Here is an 18,990-nt window from a genome sequence, read left to right as displayed (position 1 = left end):
AATTCTCCCAACTGAAAACAGAATTTGATAGGTTTAAATATTTTACAAATGCTTCAAATGAGATTAGGAAGCTAACCAGCAGACATTTATTATACTTATGTGCACATTTTCCTTTAAATATTTGAGATTCTATCTACAGTCCCTCTGTTATACTCATTCAGATTATTCTTATATTCTAAAACAATGAAGCGTCTAAACTGGGGGAATGTTGCCAGGGAATTTCAACAGAGTTTGAAGGCAACATAACCAAAAGGCATAGTTTAAATTGGCTTAGGGAATGAATGGGCTCCTTATCAGAGCAGCTGAAGGCTGTATATAATTAACAGCATCTGTCAACATTTACAAGGCCCCACATAGAACAGGCAGGCCCTACAGAACAGCAACCTCCAGCTTCTGGCACCTGAAAATCCATAAGACCTAAACAAAAAGATAGCCCCAAGCTATCAACAGCCGGTCACTGACACATTTTAGTGATACGAGCAGGACCATAGAGCCACTGCTAATTAATGTTAATTATCTAGAACAATTCTGTAACCATTAGCATCAAGACTTCAAATTAGCCAGCTATCATCAAAAATATAAAATGCTGTTTATGGAGATCAGTTTATATTTGTAATTACTGATTTTAAAAGTCTTTCTCCTGTTATTTTTAAAGGGTATGAAAATGAGCCAGTAACTTCCCTTTTTATATGATGAATTCTCAGTTTAATTCACTTTGAATATTTCTGTATCATGAGTATTAAATTCACCATATGGCAAGTTTTAGTTTTTGTATATATTAATACATTTCACTCAGGAACACGTACAAAACAAAACAATCCAGAGGAAGTTTCATTAAATAAATTTATTTGTTAAAATAATTTAACTCCAAATACAACTGCTGAATTTGCCTTGAGTTATAACTACAATTCATGTTTTAATTGAAATGTCAAAGTTTAACAACTGACATTGTTACAAAACAATAAACTGTTGTTCAATTTTAAATGGTCAGTTGTATTAGAGCTCAACAATTAACTGTGAACTATATCTCTGGGAAACCCCAAATCAATAATGATCAGTCTGTTTCCAAAACCCACTGCAGTCATTCTTGAAACCCTGATCAAGATTTAACAGATGCACAATGACACGTTAATTAAAAACAAAAAAGACCCCCATAGTCTTGAACATCTGATTGGCTAAGGAGACAATTAAAGCTCACCCAGTGCTAACACAAGACCACTGAGAAGAACAAAAACTCAAAAAGACAAAAAACAAACAGCAACAAACAAAATAAGCACTTTGGGATTCATACATACACAGACAGCATGCTCACTGGAAAAGGCCTGAAAACAAACAGCAGACATCCTTAGGCAACATTTCCTTATACAGAAGAGCAAATATCAGTAGTTTTACCACAGAAAAGTGATGGTAACTGTAGCAGTTAGAGTCAGAAGTTCAGTCCTAATTCTACAAACCAAAGGAGAAAATCATCAAAGCACCTTTCGATAGTTTAAGAAAGATTTCATGTAATACTTTTGATCAGATGCTGGCTTGTTTTGTGTAAGTTGAATAAAATGAGAGGCATCAGTTACCATCACTATCACAGCTTAAAAGAACCAAAAAAAAAGTTGCAACATAAAAGAAAAAAAATTTTTTAAATGCTGTGCCTTTGTATAAAAGTAAAACAAGACAAAACAAAAATAAACGAAAATCTTATCACAAATAGCTAAAGAAAAAGTGGGTCTTTGGATCAAACCATAACATTTTTAAGGCATGTTAGAAAAACTCTCACTTATCTAGTTGCTAGTCTGATCAGGGCATAAAATAAATAGCGACACAAGGTCACCAACTTTTCTCTGTAGCCACTATTATTTCATGTGCCAACAAATCTAATCTTTCTGTTCTTAAGCTTTTTATTAACATCTCAACAAACACATTCATTCAAGCTGCATTATATTCATACCAGATGAAATACCAACAGTAACACCACACGAGGGTTTCCACATTTCTGGGTATCTTTGATGCTTTGTCACTAAATACATACGGCTGTGTGGAAACACAGATCAAGCAGCCAAATCAGTTATTATTAACATCTTTACAGTAAAAGCCCACCTTATTGTGTGACACAAACATTTTTAACTAAACTCCAAATTTTTAGATACTCTTTTCCAACTTACATTTTGCCATACCTTTCATATTATGTAACTTATTTTTCTTGTCTGCATAGCAATCCATAACGTAAAACTGTAGAATCTTTACAGATGTTTTAATATGTAATCTTAGTTGTCAAAAATTGCTATTAAATATGGAATTCTTAAAAAAATTCTGAGAAGTTAGAAGCTTCAAAACTCAACCAATTCACTAACAAATATTTCTGTTTCAGTAGATAAATTGTACTTCTTGAATCTTTGATATCTCTACATGTTTGAGTCAAATCAACTTTTATATGATGAAATTTGTTTCAATAAAATTGATTAGAACTTTTTGTCTTAAAACAAGGTGCTTCATAATTAGGGGCTATAAAAATAACTATATTGAAGAATGCAAATATTGACAATTCAAAGACTTTTGACAACCACGGCCTGGTTTTACCCACATATATCTGTTTTTCTCATTGACAAAAAGCACTATCCACCTTTTTTCTATCCTGTAAGCTTAATGACAGTTTACCGAACACTTGGCGGGGGCGTGGGGGGAGGGGAAGGCGGGGGGGGAGGGCGGGCTACCAATTATTTCAATAATGTATAAAAAACCACAAATAATTTAAAAGAAAAAATGTTTTTGATACACTATATTCTGCAGTATAGATTCCCAGTATAGGCAGTTATCTCCAACTTGTGCCCAATTCTTAGGAACAATAAACACACATGCATACACAAACATACACTCTTCTCTCAGTCACACACATAAGACCAGAGGTTACTTGCACAAGAATGTGAAACCAACGAAATGTGGGGTGGTATTTGGATCACAGGCTCAGTGATATTGCAGTTCTGAAGGCCAAATTTATCTCCAGAGGATCAGCTCAAGATACTCTCTTCAGCATTTATAACTGAAGTTAGCTGAAAACCCTTCTACTCTTGATTGTAAAACTTATGAATAGGTTTTTTTCTGTGCCATTAGTCATGCAAATGATAAATACTTCACGGCTATGAAAACCAAAAATGTCAGAGCTTGAGCACCTTTTCAAAACAAAATATTCACTCTATCTTTATGTGCCACTTCAGTAATCAGGGCAAAATTGTTATAAGAAAATCTTTATATAATTCTCCAGGAAAATTAAAGATAAAGGTTTTTTTTTGTCCCTTACCTTCCACTCTATAATTTATCTTCTACTTTTAAGCCCAAATTACTTCACATGGTTACTCAATTTTTTAAATGCCTGCAATAAAGCTCTGCTCCAGCAAACTTGATTTTGAAAGCGGGTTAGCCAAGAAACACACCACAACCATAGCCCTTAAAGGCAGGAAGGAATCTGCTGCTTTCACGAACTAAAAATGCCAGCTATTTGTACTGTCCTGTGAGGTGCTGCAAATGGGAACATGTGGATGCAACATGGCTTCATTTTCCTGACATGATGGCACTAACTAATCTACTAGAACGCTTCTTGTTAGTAAGGCTAGGCAATCGCTTTCCATCACAGCTGCTTCCTCTTGTTCAATAAAGGAATAAAGACCATCCTGCTTGGTTAACAGAGAGTGGGTTCGGGGTTTTAATTGGTATTAAACCCTTGTGAGAGCCTCCATTTTCTGTGGCAAAGCAGGTGATTTAACACATTCTAAAGCCAGATTGTATTTTTACACAATCTGTTCTGATTTTTGCTCTATCAAGGATTGATGCATGAGTTAGTTCCATGTCACAAATTAGGATAACATCTACAATTAAGCATCAATTTTGAAAAACAGAAATATGTCAGCTGAGCAAAGAATCTCTCCCTGTAATGCTGTTGGCAGGTTAGCTGTTATTACTTACTTGACGGAATACATTGGTTAGAAGCATTATCTCAATTCCTGAAATTCAGTACTCTCGTAGGAAAATATTTCTCCTTATTCTTTTTTTAAGAAGACAAAATATTTAATTGCAAGCGGTCATAGGAATTCTTCTGTTTTCTCTCTCATGATTATTCTTAATTTATACAATAGTTGCTTCTGTCAACTCAGCAACAGTGCCATCATAACTTTCAAAGGAGATCACCCTGTAGATCGACTGGCTATGCCTTAAAGTTGCAGGTGCCTATAGAAGACTGAGGACAATGGTGAAAACTGTAGTTATGGAACCCAAATGCTACTCAGAGAGATCAACTGACAATCACCGCTCAATTCTGAATAAGGGCTGCTATTTCACTGTAGAGTCACACCACACAGCCTGCAAACTCCACAGTCGAGTAGACGAGGCTTGTTATCGCCTACAAGCTTGGGCAAATCCTGTCCAGGAGAGCCATATTTGAACGCTATTGTATGTTACATGCAGAGCAGCATGGGTCATCTTTGTCAGGCTGCGCAGCATAGTTCATTTGCCTCACAATTTCTGCAAAGAGTTCGTCCACCATCGTTTTACTCTTAGCAGAAGTCTCCATAAAGGGGCAGCCCCACTCTTCAGCAAGGGCTCTGCCTTCATTGGATGATACTTCTCTCTCACTTTCCAGGTCCACTTTGTTCCCAACCAGGATGACTGGCACTTTCTCATACCTATGAGAGAATAAGCAAAACACATACATATTGTAGAAGTTAGCAGAAAGTTAAACAGGTAAAATGTATTTTCTCTTTTTTCACTATATTCTACTACAAATATTCTCTTCAGTTGCATGAAAAATTATTTGCTCCACTCGGTCTGACACCTACCTGAGGGCATTCAGAAGCTGTTCTCATAGTGGATCATAAACAGGTTTTTCAAAATGATGTTTTTAATTAATCAATTATACATCCTTTAAAACCAACTTACCTTTCCAGACATATTTGGAAAATTATTCTCAGAATCTCAGAATAAATCTTCGTAGATGGATTAACAAACTTTTTTCATTATGAGAGATGCTGACTCAGAATTTCCCAGTTGATGAGGTAACAGCTCTACTGAGTAAACCACTTATAATTGTCAGCATTTTACTATGCTCTTTAAGTGTACAAAACTGAGAATGTTCTAATAGTTCCTAAATAACAAAAAAGCTAGCAGAATTTAGAAAACCTTTATAAAACTGTTAGATTAGCTAGTTGAAAGACAATTATGGCTCTTTTCAGCCTGTCAGGGATTAAATATTTCAATCATTAACTTCATCTGGTGTTGTCTCTTCTTTTCCTTCCTACCTAGAATAGGTGTGCTATAGATTCAATGTTTGTGTCCCCCTAAAATCTGTATGTTGAAACCTAATCCCCAGTGTGACGGTATTTAGGAGGCCAAGCTTTGGGAGGTGATTAGGTCATGAATGGGAGTAGTGGCTTACAAAAGAGACCCAGAGAGCTCCCCTGCCCCACTGCCATGTGAGGACACAACACCAAGATGACCGACTATGAGGCAGGGGAGCAGGCCCTCACCAGACACAGAATATGCCAGAGCCTTCATCTTGGACTTCCCAGCCTCCAATACTGTGAGAAATAAGTTTCTGTTGTTTAAGCCATGTAGTCTACGGTATTTTTGTTACAGCTGCCAGAACAGACTAAGAGAAGGTGTCTCTGAGTAAACATGCTTGGTAAGAGCTACACTTATAAAGATAACAAATGATATGCAAAGAACAAAAAAAGGATCCTAAATCATTTTGGTACTTAAAGATGATTCTCTCTACAATGGTTACTCGTGGTGTAAAAATACATGGTGCTCCTCTGCATATTTACTATTCTTGTTTATGTTGTCCTAAGAAATGGTGCTAATATATTTTCATAAGGCTATTTTTATTTAAAACATCATTTTAAAAGCTTTTCGTGATTTTAGCACAAATTAATGTGTGTGTGTGTGTTTGTACTTTCCCCTAAGCAGAATGCACATCTAATTTATAAAGTAAACTACAAAACTGCACATATGTGATAACATGTGACTGGACATTTGTTAGAAGAGAAAACTAACAGAGTCAAGACTTTACTGAGGCAGGATTTGGATAGAATTTTTATCATTCAGGAAACAGAAGGATAGGCAGGCAGGTGGCGAGAGAGACGATACTTCCACAGTTTCATCATCCTGTCACGAAGGTTCTCTCCACTCACTCTAACTTGTAAAGCAAACTAGATTCCCTACAGGGTCTCACTTTTTTCTTTGGCACTAGATCCAAAGGTCTCACAAGAGGGTATACTCCAGGCTGTGTGCCATTGAGCAATCTGAAACATAAAAACAATTTAAAAATGTGTAGGGATAACAACATCAAAGGTAAATCTAGAATTCAGATTTTATCATTTTGCAGGAAATGGATCTGGACAACTCCAACTTACAACAAAGGACTTCATATGAATTTACTGTCTAGCAACGGTGTCTTATGCTTTCTGGCCTCAGATCATACTGAGAGCTCTGAATATATGACACAAGGGGTTTTCACATCCTCTAGGACTCTTACACACAAACAATGATGTGTACCCCCTGGCCTACAGGAGGACAAATGGCAGTGAGAATGAAGCTGCATTACAAACACCACCTATCAGCTGCTTCGCATACAAGCCCTCTTGACCTGCTGTAGGCAGATGCGTGGCAGGGAGCTAATGTGCAGTCCTGTCAGGACGTCAGTTCCTAAGCTGTTTTACTTATAAAGATGTACTTGCATTTCATTTTTCTTAAGAGAGTATATACATCACAGTGTGTTTTAAAAATGCTTTGTTTGGCAGCGAAGTAACATAAACATTAATACGATTCAGTAAAATTTATTGAATTTAATTAAGTTAAAAATTACTTTCAATCTCTGTTTATAATACTCAATAATAAAGAGTAAAGTGGTAAGACATCACCTTCTATTATTAGGCAAGTGATAAATATTTTAAAGAATATTTTTTAGTTTAAATATAGTATTTTATCATGTTTTCTACATAAAGAAATATCTCCCACACTTTTAATTAAAAACTACAAATATATGGATTTTTATTTTTTTAAAGATTGGCACCCGAGCTAAAATCTGTTGCCAATATTCTTTTTTTTTCTTCTGCTTCTCCGGAAAGCCCCCCAGTACATAGTTGTATATTCTAGTTGTAGGTCCTTCTGGTTCTATGTGGGACGCTGCCTCAGCATGGCCTGATGAGTGGTGCTAGGTCTGCGCCCAGGATCCAAACTGGGGAAGCCCTGGGCCGCCAAAGCAGAGTGCAAGAACTTAATTACTGGGCCACAGGGCCGGCCCCTGGATTTTTAAAACTTGCAAAAATACCAAATCATTAACAGTTGTATGATAGAACCAAGAATCTGAATAAGTCTTGCCAACAGAATCTCAAAAGGGCAACGAGAACATTGCAAACACAGGTCCACATGTAAAACTGTTAAATGAAGATCACAATTTAGTCACTATCAGAGAATCTATTCATTATATCACTAACTGCATTGTCAGTGGTCTCGTATTTTTTTTTTTGAGGAAGATTAGCCCTGAGCTAACATCCATCGCCAATCCTCCTCTTTTTGCTGAGGAAAAGTGCCCTGAGCTAACACCCGTGCCCATCTTCCTCTACTTTATATGTGGGGTGCCTGCCACAGCGTGGCTTGACAAGTGGTGTGAAGGTCTGTGCCTGGGATTTGAACTGGCGAACCCCAGGGAGCAGAGCTAGTGCACTTAACTGCTGCGCCACCAGGCCGGCCCCAGTGGTCCTTCCTAAAACCAAGATGCTAAAGACACTAGAGAAATCTAGATTAATATCCTCATAAGACTTTAAAAGACTGAATAAGATCTTCGGGAAAGAAAAGGTATTCTGTACATTTCAGAATACCAGATGGCAATAAATTTTCTCTTTCTGTTAACCTTCAACTATGAGACAGTAAGAAAAGATTCTAAACTAGGATTTGGAGGCTCAGCTTCCACTCCTGCCAACGAGAGGCTACAAGACTGAGCAAATCATTTACTCTACTCATTTGTATTTCATTTACTTGTCAGTAAAAAAGGAACAAGAGTATCTGTTCCCACTTAACACACAAGGCTGCTGTAAAGGTCAAACGAGAGGATGAAGAAAAGACCAAGTAGAGATAAATGCAGGGTGGTGTTTCTTTCCCCTCCTGCTGGCTGATATGAGACCACAGCTTCAGTAGGTGTCAAGAAGCAGGAGAAATGGATCGAGGGAGGTGAGGAGCTCCTGAAGAGGGATGACCCAAGCCAGGGTGCTGTGGGGTGGGGTAGAGACAGCAAAAGGGAGACAGACAGAGCCAAAAGGAATAATGCAGCCACCCGACATCAGCCTATCCCTTCTTTTTCTTTTTATGTTCCCTGAGAGTGATTTTCTTTCTTTCTTTCTTTTTTTTTTTCCTGCTTTATCTCCCCAAACCCTTCCTGAACACAGTTGTATGTCTTAGTTGCAGGTCCTTCTAGTTGTGGGATGTGGGACGCCGCCTCAACGTGGCCTGACGAGTGGTGCCATGTCGCACCCAGGATCCGAACCCTGGGCCAGCGCAGTGGAGCACGCGAACTTAACCACTCGGCCATGGAGCTGGCCCAGCCTATCCCTTCTCTAGTCCCCCGTGCTGAGCACCACGGTATGAGGAACAAGAAAGGCGGAAAAGCCTGCTCCAAATATGGAGACCCACGGGGAAGGGAATCTGAGGAGGCTGTGGGCTGAGATGACAGGAATACGTCCTATACGTGAAGGTAAGATTTGGAGAAACTTGGATCCTCCCTAAGGAAGATGGGTGAGAAGGAAAAGAAAACGCAGCAAAGCGTCGTGCTGACAGCATAGAGGAGGGTGTGAGGAAACTGGTCTTGCTCTTTGTTGTAGCAATATGGTGGATTAAAAAACAAACAGGCAAAAAACCCAGACCAGGACTCCAGTCCCAAAACTGCCGCTAGCGAGTTCTGTGAATTCAGAAAATTAATCTCTTGGCTCCTCAGTTTCTTGAACTAGAAAATGAGTGGGGCTGGATAACTTCTATGGTGCTCTTAAGCTCTGAACTTAAACATCAGAAGAGACATAGGGGGTCACTCCCAGAAGCAACACATACCATTTACCAAGTAATTGCTGAGAGCTTAGCACTGTTCTAAGAACAATACCCAACAGGCCGATACTTACAAGGGACAGGAAAGCATACACCAGGAGTAAGGCCAAAACGCAGGGGGAAACCTCATCAGATCTCGCGGGGCCACAACACCCACCAGCAGAGATTTTCAGCTCTACAAGAAGGGCATATACTGCCAGCGTGCTGACTCACAGGCAGAAGGCAAAGACGTTCTGAGGACCTAGGCACTTCCACTCCACTGACAATACTGCTCCAACACAAACGTGGGATGGTTTTTTTTTTGAAGATTGGCATCTGAGCCAACAACAGTTGCCAATCTTCCTTTTTTTTGTTTTCTGCTTTCTCTCCTCCCCCACCCCCAATACATAGTTGTATATCTTAGTTGCAGGTCCTTCTAGTTGTGGCATGTGGGACGCCGCCCCAACATGGCCTGATGAGCCATGTCCACGCCCAGGATCCGAACCAGCGAAACCCTGGGCCTCCGCAGTGGAGCCCATGAACTTAACCACTCGGCCACGGGGCCGGCCCCTGGGATGGTTTTAATACACGAGTACTGAAGGCTCTATTGAAAACTGCCTGCCACTGCATAAATAATTAGTAATAAGCAATCAATGTATTATGTATTTAACTATTTAACTCATGTCTTGGATAACTTCCTACTATGTGCTAGAATGAAACACAGATGTCTGCTCTCACAGTGAGGACAGTCTAGCAGAGGAGACAGACATTGACAACAAAAAAATAGGTAAATTATAGGTTTACTAAAAGGTGTTAAGTGCAATGGAAAAAAAGAAAATGTAGATCAGGGAGAGGGTTGGAGGCATAGGTGCAATTTTAAGTAAGAGGCTCTGGGTAGGCCTTGTTGGGAAGGTGGCATGTGAGCGAAGACGTGAATGGAGTTAGGGAGTTTCCAAGCATGTATCTGGGGGAAGAGCATTCCAGAGGGGATATGGACTAGATGGCTCGAAAGCCAGTGGGAGAATACATGGTGGTCCACGGGGTAACAAGTGGCCTGGGGGGGTCAATCTGCATAACCTCCTGCAACCAGAAGGCCTGCAGTGTAGGAAACTTGCTTGTTAGAGGCTACACAGAACTTAGGAATATGGGTGGCAGAAGTGGCCTCAGAAGACAAATGTGACATTTATGACAAGGACAACTATATTATTTAGTAAGACTAGGCACCTGGTTAGTGATGACGGCAGTTACTTTCATTTCATGTTCTATATTGTTTTATGAGTTGTCTTTTTTCCTTTTTCTAAACACATCATTTGGGAATGAAGTTGAAGATGCAAAATTCTACAAATATTGGATTTATGTATTATTGTTAACCTGATCGTGAGCAGGATATCACCTTGTCCACATTTTAAACATCAGCTGGTTTCTCATCAACTTCAGCACATCTTCCTTGACATTTCCTTTAAGAACATGACCAGGGTCACACAGTGGCTGCTGCAGCTCAAATGATTTTAATTTTGTTCACAGTGTGTGGACAGACACTTGTTTTATTAACATACATTTTCATATTATTTATTGTATTCATGAGCATGATTACATAATGTATTAATAAATAACGCTAGGTCTTTTAAGCAGCTCTGCTTAATGCGTTGAACGAAACATCAGAAATACTGGCTCGAGTACCACTTAGCTCTAGAACGCTGATGGGCTTCAGCGAGGCAGCTTTGTAAATATGAAGAGTTCAAAAAGCGTTTGATGGGTTTATCAATGGACTTTATGTTCTTTTCTCCTTTTTTTGGTAACTGTCCTGACATGTGTATATGCGTGTGTATGTATATTTTACTCTAGTTGTGTCTTAACTTGGCTGACCATCAAAATAACTTGAGAATTAAAAAAATACTGATTCCTGGGGGACCGGCCCGGTGGCGCAGAAGTTAAGAGCGCATGCTCTGCTTTGGCAGCCCGAGGTTCAGCAGTTCGGATCCTGGGTGCGGACATGGCACCACTTGCCAAGCCATGCTGTGGTAGGCATCCCATGTATAAAGTAGAGGAAGATGGGCACGGAGGTTAGCTCAGGGCCAGTCTTCCTCAGCAAAGAGGAGGACTGGCAGCAGATGTTAGCTCAGGGCTAATCTTCCTCAAAAAAAAAAACCACCAAAGACTGATTCCTGGGTCCTACTGCAGAGCTACTGAATTTGAATTTGTGGGATCAGGACCCAAGAGCCTATTAAAATCTCTATCTATAAGCTCTGAAGACTAATTGTGAGGTTCAGCAAGGTTTAGGAATCACTGGCCTAATCTGCTACTTTATGACCCCAAACAATATTCTATGTGTATAGTTCATGGTTTTGTATTGTGGCAAATCCAGAATCAATTCCTTTTTCCCTTCATTTATTCACCAATCATAAGTTGTAGACAGATACTACTACTGTCTACAGTTCCTTTAAGTTCCTTCTGAGGGTGCTGTATTGTAGCATATTAAAAGAAGGCCATACTTGACATGAATTTTATCATGCTGTTCTCTTCTTAGTCATTTTTTCACAAGGAGGTTGAAATACACTTCTCTTTGAATTCAGAAATGAGAATCAGAAAGATTTCTATAGGTCCCCTTGTTCAACCTTCTACCCATTGTTAAAAATCTCATCTACCAAGAGAGTCTCAAGGCAAAATGTCAAAACACCTGATGCTTCAATCACTTGCACGACAACTTTACCAAACAGTTATGTAGCCTACATTTGAACATGTTTTCTGATGTGGAACTCTTATCTCAGGTAACCCAATTTGTCCTTTCTGTCAGTTCTGTTAAATGTTAGTGTTACATAGAGACAGAGATTGGACTGGTGGTTACCAGAGGGAAAAGGGGAGAGAGGAGGACAAAAGGAGTGACTAGGCACATGTGTGTGGTGATGCACTGTAATTAGTCTTTGGAGGGGGGGTGAATGTGATGTAGTCTACACAGAAATCGAAATATAATGATGTACACCTGAAATTTATATGATGTTATAAACCAATGTTACTGCAATAAAAAAAAAAAAGTGTTAAAAAGTCAGTGTTGGGGCCGGCCTGATGGTGTAGTGGTTAAGTCTGCGCACTCTGCTTCGGTGGCCCGGTATTCGCAGGTTCAGATCCTGTGCATGGACCCACACACCGCTCATCAAGCCATGCTGTGGCAGCATCTCACATACCAAGTAGAAGAAGACTGGCGTGGATGTGAGCTCAGGGACCATCTTCCTCAAGCACAAAGAGGAAGATTGGCAACAGATGTTAGTGCAGGGCCAATCTTTCTCATACAAACAAAAAAAGTCAGTGTTGAAAAGTTTACCCCTATCTAATGAGTTGTGTCTGTAACATGCTGTCCCTTCTCACAGGTTCTAGTTCTTACACCATTTAGAATATAGAAATATTTTCCTTTCTCCAAAGTGAAAATAGGTTTTCTTCCCCTTCTTCCTGCTCAAATTAAATAATACATAATGCTATTAAAAAGCAAATCCTGGCAATATTTAAATAGGCAAAGAGGAAAATGAAAAACATTCTTAATCTCACCCCCATGAGAATAATCACTGTAACTATTTTGGTGGATATCCTTCCAGACTATTTTCCTATACAGTCACGTGCCACGTAACGTTGGGGATTTATTCTGAGAAGTGCATCATTAGGTGACTTTGTCACTGTGCAAACATCATAGAGTACACTTACACAAACCTGGATGGTACAGCCTACTACACACCTAGGTTATCAGATACTAATTTTTGGGATCACCCTCATACACACGGTCCATCACTGACCAAAATGTTGTTATGCAGTGCATAACTGTACATATCTACATAGACACAGGTATAAATTTTTATAGAAGGAGATTATACCAATTATATTTAGTACCTTCAATTTTCACTTAATATCACGGAGCTTTCCATTTCAATAAATGATATATATTACATTAATGGCTAATTACCATTCCATTTGATAGAACCTACACTATAAGTGTACCATAATTTAATTACTCCTTCCCCCTTACTGTATATGAAGGCTTCCCATCCCCATTTTTTTCACTACATAAACAGCAATCTGATCAACTACACCTAGAAATGTGATTTCTGTCTCAAACATAGGTGTGTGTGTGTACTGCATACCCTTTGAAGAAGAAAAATCACATTTCCAGGTTAGTTTATCAGGCTATTGTGCGAGCGTGCACACACATGCACACATGCAATTTCAATGGACATCTGGAAATTTATACTACAACCAATAGTGCTTAAATTGAGTGTGCTTGTTTCCCCACTCTTAGGACTGATGTTTTTAATCTTTCAGTAAAGTATTATGGCAGTTCTGAAGAAAGAGGATCACATTTGGCTAGGAGCTGAAGGGTTCTACCACAGCTTGCTAGTATGAAACATCATATTTCTCTTAAGGATGGAAAACATGAGAGAAATAAAGCTGCCTTCTTCCTCTAAACTGACTTGTTTTGAAGTGACTATTTTATCTTAAAAGCGCATTTCTGGTGATTTAGCTTGAATAATGAGAGGAAGTGACAAACCTTTGCTCTCACTTTCTCTTGGTTTCCAAACGTATAGTGAAGAAGAACAGAGGGAAATTTGTAAATGTAACATAAAAAGTAAGAATAACAATATTAACAAGATATTGAAAGCTATCAGGGATACTCCTTACCAATGTAAATAAAAATAATCTTCCTTTCATAGAAATTAAGAGCTGACACTATATAAGAACGGATTCCTAACAGTTTATGAGGGACCAACTGGTGCAACTCAAGCACTTTAAATGAACTGTATTAAAAAGCCACTTGAGGGAGAAATATTTGTAAAGCTTATATCAGATAAAGATTTTTATCCAGGGGCCAGCCTGGCGGCATAGTGGTTAAGTTTGTGTGCTCTGCTTTGGTGACCTGGGGTTCCTTGGTTCAGATCCTGGGCGGGGACCTACACAGTGCTCATCAAGCCATGCTGAGGTGGTATCCCATATACAAAACAGAGGAAGATTGGCACAGATGTTAGCTTAGCAACAATCTTCCTCAAGCAAAAAGAGAAAGACAGGCAACAGATGTTAGTTCAGGGCCAATTTTCCTCACTTAAAAAAAAAAAAGAAAAAGAAAAAAAGACTGTTATCCAAAATATACAAAGTCTTAAAATTCAACAAGAACAAAGCAACCCATTAAAAAATGGGCAAAACACCTTAACAGACACCTCATCAAAGAAAGTATACAGATGGCAAATAAGCTTATGAAAAGATACTCCACATTATATGTCATCAGAGAAATGCAAATTAAAAGACACCACTACATGCCTATTAGAATGGCCAAAGTCCAGAACACTGACAACACCAAATACCGGAGAGGCTGTGGACCAACAGGAACTCTTGTTCATCGCTGGTGGGAATGCAAAATGGTATAGGCACTCTGGAAGGCAGTTTGGTGGCTTCTTACAAAACTACAAAACTGTACATACTCTTACCATAGACTCCAGCAATCCTTGGTATTTACCCAAAGGAGCTGAAAACTTACATCTATACACAAAATTACGTATGGATGTTTATAGCAGGTTTATCATAATTGTGAAAACTTGGAAGCAACCAAGATGTCCTTCAGTGGGTGAGTGAATAAACAAATTGTGGCACATGCAGACAATGGAATATCATTTAGTGTTAAAAAGAAATAAGCTATCAAGCCATGAAAAGACAGGGAGGAATCTTAAGTGTACATTATTAAGTGAAAGAAACCAATCTGAAAAGGCTATATACTGGTTTATATGTGATTTATATATGATTTCAACTACATGACATTGTGGAAGAGGCAAAACTATGGACACAGTTAAAAAGATCACTGGTTGCCAGGGAGTGAATGGGGGAGAAGGATGAATAGGTAGAATACTGAAGATTTTCAGGGCAGTGAAAATACTCTTTATGATAACATAATGGTGGCTATACATTGTTATATATTTGTCCAAACCCACAGAATGTACAAGACCAAGAATGAACTCTAAGGTAAACTATGGACTTTGGGTATTATGATGTGTCAGTGTAGGCTCATCAGTTCTAACAAATGTCCCATCTGGTGGAGATATTGATAGTGTGGGAGACTATGCATGTGTGGGGGTAGGGGGTACATGAGAAATCTCTGTATCTTCTCAATTTTGCTGTGAACCTAAAACTACTCTAAAGAAATAAGGAAAAAAGCCACTTGAGGACTTCTAGTGTGGACAAGGTAGTCTTAAGTCCACTAAAGCTTTTATCTTCCATTGATTACAAATAAAAACAAAAGCAAGCAGATTAGGGAGGAGAGTCAACACCTGAAGAAAGATCCATATAGAGGTGAGTTTCCTGGTTTTTCCCTTTTCTCTTGTGGCCTTGAGCTGAGCGAGGGCACTCAGTGGTGTGCACACACAGCTAAAACTCTGGGAGAAATTTTGTTTTTCTTAACCAGATCATCAGGGGAAAGGGGTCCCTGTGAACTGGAGTATGTATGTGAGTGGGAATCTCTCCCTTTTTTCTCTCACAGCTCACCTAGAGTGGGTGCCTAGCAGAGATGAGGTGGTGGGCTGTGCCAGCAACTAAGACTTGATTCTTTCCGGCTAAAGGCACTGGGAAAAGGGCTCGTTAAGATCCAAAGAGGATGAAAGAAATCCCATTTTTTTCCTTTTCTTTTTTCTCTGCCCACTTTGCCAGGAACATGACCCTAATTGTGAGAGCTGTGCAGCAGTGCAGAAGGCTATCAACCAACTTTATCTAATTAACATTTACAGAACACTCCACTCCATAAAAGCAGAATGCACATTCTTCTCAAATGTACCTGTAGCATTCACTAAGACAGACTATATTTTTGGTTATAAATAAAAACTGTAACAAATGTAAAAGAACTGAAATGATGCAAAATATGTTCTCACACCATAATGGAATTAAACTAGAAATTAGTAACAGAAAGATAAATCTCCAAATATTTGGAAACTGAACCACACATTTTTAAATAATCCAGGGGTCAAAGAAGACATCACAAGGAAAACTAGAAAACATTTAATTGAATGAAAATGAAAATATAACATATCAAAACTTGTGGGAAGCAGCTAAAGCAGTACACAGAGGTAAATTATAGCATTAACTGTTTATATTTGAAAAGAAGAAAGGCCTCAAATCAATGATCTATGCTCTACCTTAAGAAATTAGAAAAAGTGCAAAATAAGTTCAAATTAAGCAGAAGGAAGAAATAACACAGAAGAAAAATCACAGAAAATGAGACCAGAAAAATACAGAAAATCAATGAAACTAAAAAATTAGTTCTCTGAAAAGATCAATAAAAGTGATAAACCTCTAGCTAGACTGACCTAGCTAGATTGACCAAGAAAAAAAGATGACATAAATTAACAATATCAGAATGAAAGAAGGTAATCACTATAGACCCTACAGACATTTAAAGTATATGTCCCTGAAATAGAAAATTAGATGAAGTGCACCAATTCTTGAAGCAAACAATTACTTATGTGATATCATCCATGCTCCCTTCTTTAGGGACTGTTAACCATGCCATATTTAAACCCCTCTATTTAGCTTCTTCAGCTATCCAAACTCTTGCCTCTTATAACTAATTCAACTTTATCTCCTACAACTTTCCAAAGAGAATCCTCTGTTCTAAATTTTGTCTCCTTGTTCATGGTGGTCTTCTAACTATAGCGGTCGCTACCAATCAAATTCTAACTACTATTCAAAGCTTAGGTCAAATTTCATCCCTTTAAAAACTCTTCTTTTACTTCTGTAGATAGCTCATTTGTTGGAACTCTTATTTACATTTTATATCACTAAGAATTTGAGGTTCATAAGTTTTCCTTAATTTACTTCTTGAGTATCTGCTAGGCAGTGTGTGAGCAACTGGGGATATAAGACAAATAAGGTCCTTGGAGCTTATATTCAAGTCGGGGGACACACAACAAACCAACAAAAAACATAACTAAAGATTGTTATAGCAGTTACGAAGAAAATAGGTATTGATTAACATACAGTAACTTGGGTAGGCTAATATTATATGAGGTGATCAAAGAAGACATCTCTAGGGAACTGAAATCTAAGCAGAAGCTTGAAGGGTGACAGTTGAGTTAGCCCTGGGAAAAAACCAGGAATGCAACATTTTAGACAGAAGGAAAAGCAAATGTAAAAGATAGGCAGTAGGAAAGTGCTAGGCTTATTCAAGGGGCAAAAAGGAGACCAGCATGGCTAGAGCATAAAGTGCCACAAGAGTAGAAGCAGGAAGGGGCACAACAGTAGAAGTAGGAAGACAGGAGATGACTGCAGTGTTCTAGGCAGGAGACAATGATTACTTGAACAGGATGATGACTACAATAGCAGAAATAACTATGCTTTAAAATATACTTTGGAGGCAGCAACAACAAAGACATGATAATGGACTGGTTGAAGGAGAAAGAGCAGGTAGTGGTTTTGACAAAAAAAGAGAAATCAGTAATGATTCATAGGTAAACTACTGTTTTTTCTCCTGACTAGGAACATAAGGCCCCAAGGGGAACTACCATGTGCCTCCTATTACCCTGTTTCTAATACACTTACACTGGGATCATGTTTAAAATTATCTTCGTTATCCAAATCACTACTTCTTACAAAGAAACTTTCAGTATATCATGGAGTTCTTAATAAACATTAAACATGATCTCCTCTTAGCTTAAAATTTACAAAATGATGATTTTCCTGTAGATGTGGTTACTTCCTTTTCTTATAAATAACTTTAACTTTTCAAATATCCTACTGAGGTTAATTCACTTCACATTTACCTTAGTATCATTTCTGGATTTCCACCTATCCTTTATTACCTGGGAGTCTTTTTGAAGACGTATGTTGTTTCCAGATCTTTTACTATGTAAGATAATCAATTCCCACTTAAATTTTACCTTATTTGAAGGTCTTTTCATATACTCTCAAATTACCACTAATAGAAAAGAGTGAGATTTTAGCCTTCAACTTTTACCAAAGACTTGGACATTTCTAAAAGTTTGTGAATGACAATTACTCAACACTGTAAACATACTTCTTTAAAGCTCTTTTTGATTACTTTAATCAGGCCTTTAAAAGTCTTAGAAAAATATTACATCAATCAACAAGAAGCCTCAAACACGTTTTGACAGGAGGGACAGTATAAATAAAAACTCTACCACTGTCTCCTTCTTCTTAGGCTCTCCCAAGAAGGAAAAAGTCACTATTGTGTTATATTTCTCTATATGACCTTTTCAGCATTATGTTCTCCTCAGCCAAGTGTTCCAATATAAAAAATAAAGTTTGGAAAATTCCAGTGTTTTAGAAGGTGGGGCAGAAGGGAAGAGACAGGTAAACTAGCAAAAGCAGTCATTGTTCTGTCTTCAGCTAGGGAAAAGGTGAATGGTACCCAATATGTCCAAAGGCAATTTAAGATGACTCAACCAATTCCTTGAAAAGTACAAACCATCACAATTCATTCATATCAAATAGATCATTGAAACAGCCCTAAAACTACCAAAAAATCTCCAGGCCAGGAGGGAAAAATCTTTCCCAAAAAGAAATCTCCAGGCTCAGAGGGTTTCACTAGAGAATTCTATTAAACGTTTAAATAAGAATTAACTCTAATTCTACCCAGTCTTTCGCAGAAAATAGTAGACAGAACATGTCCCAATTCACTTAAAAAAGAGTATTACCTGGATACCAAAACCAAAGACAGTATGAAAAAGGAAACTATACACCAATATCCCTCATGAATATAGATGCAAAAATCTTTATTAAAATTCTAGCAAATACAATTGAGCAACATATAAAAAGAATTACACACCATGATCAAGGAGTTTATTTCAGGAATGCAAGGCTGGTTCAATATTTGAAAATTAAACAACGTAATCTACCATATTAATAAGTTAAACAAGAAAACTCACACGATCTTATCAATCAATACAGAAAAAGTATTTGATA

The 18,990-nt window shown here is 38.2% G+C and overlaps 1 protein-coding gene across 1 annotated transcript in view; it reads right to left on the bottom strand.

Moving 5' to 3' along the window:
• Positions 1-829: 829 nt before the first annotated feature.
• Positions 830-18,990, bottom strand: part of RAP2A (RAP2A, member of RAS oncogene family) — a 49,647-nt gene continuing 31,486 nt past the window's right edge. The window contains exon 2 of the mRNA XM_008516187.2: positions 830-4,667. Within this exon, the coding sequence (XP_008514409.2) occupies positions 4,430-4,667 (238 nt within the window). The 3' untranslated portion in view covers positions 830-4,429. The remainder of the gene's footprint in view (positions 4,668-18,990) is intronic.

The sequence above is a fragment of the Equus przewalskii genome, chromosome 16 (genome assembly GCF_037783145.1).
Source record: "Equus przewalskii isolate Varuska chromosome 16, EquPr2, whole genome shotgun sequence".
Classification (NCBI taxonomy): domain Eukaryota; kingdom Metazoa; phylum Chordata; class Mammalia; order Perissodactyla; family Equidae; genus Equus; species Equus przewalskii.
This window is presented reverse-complemented; position numbering and strand designations above follow the sequence as displayed.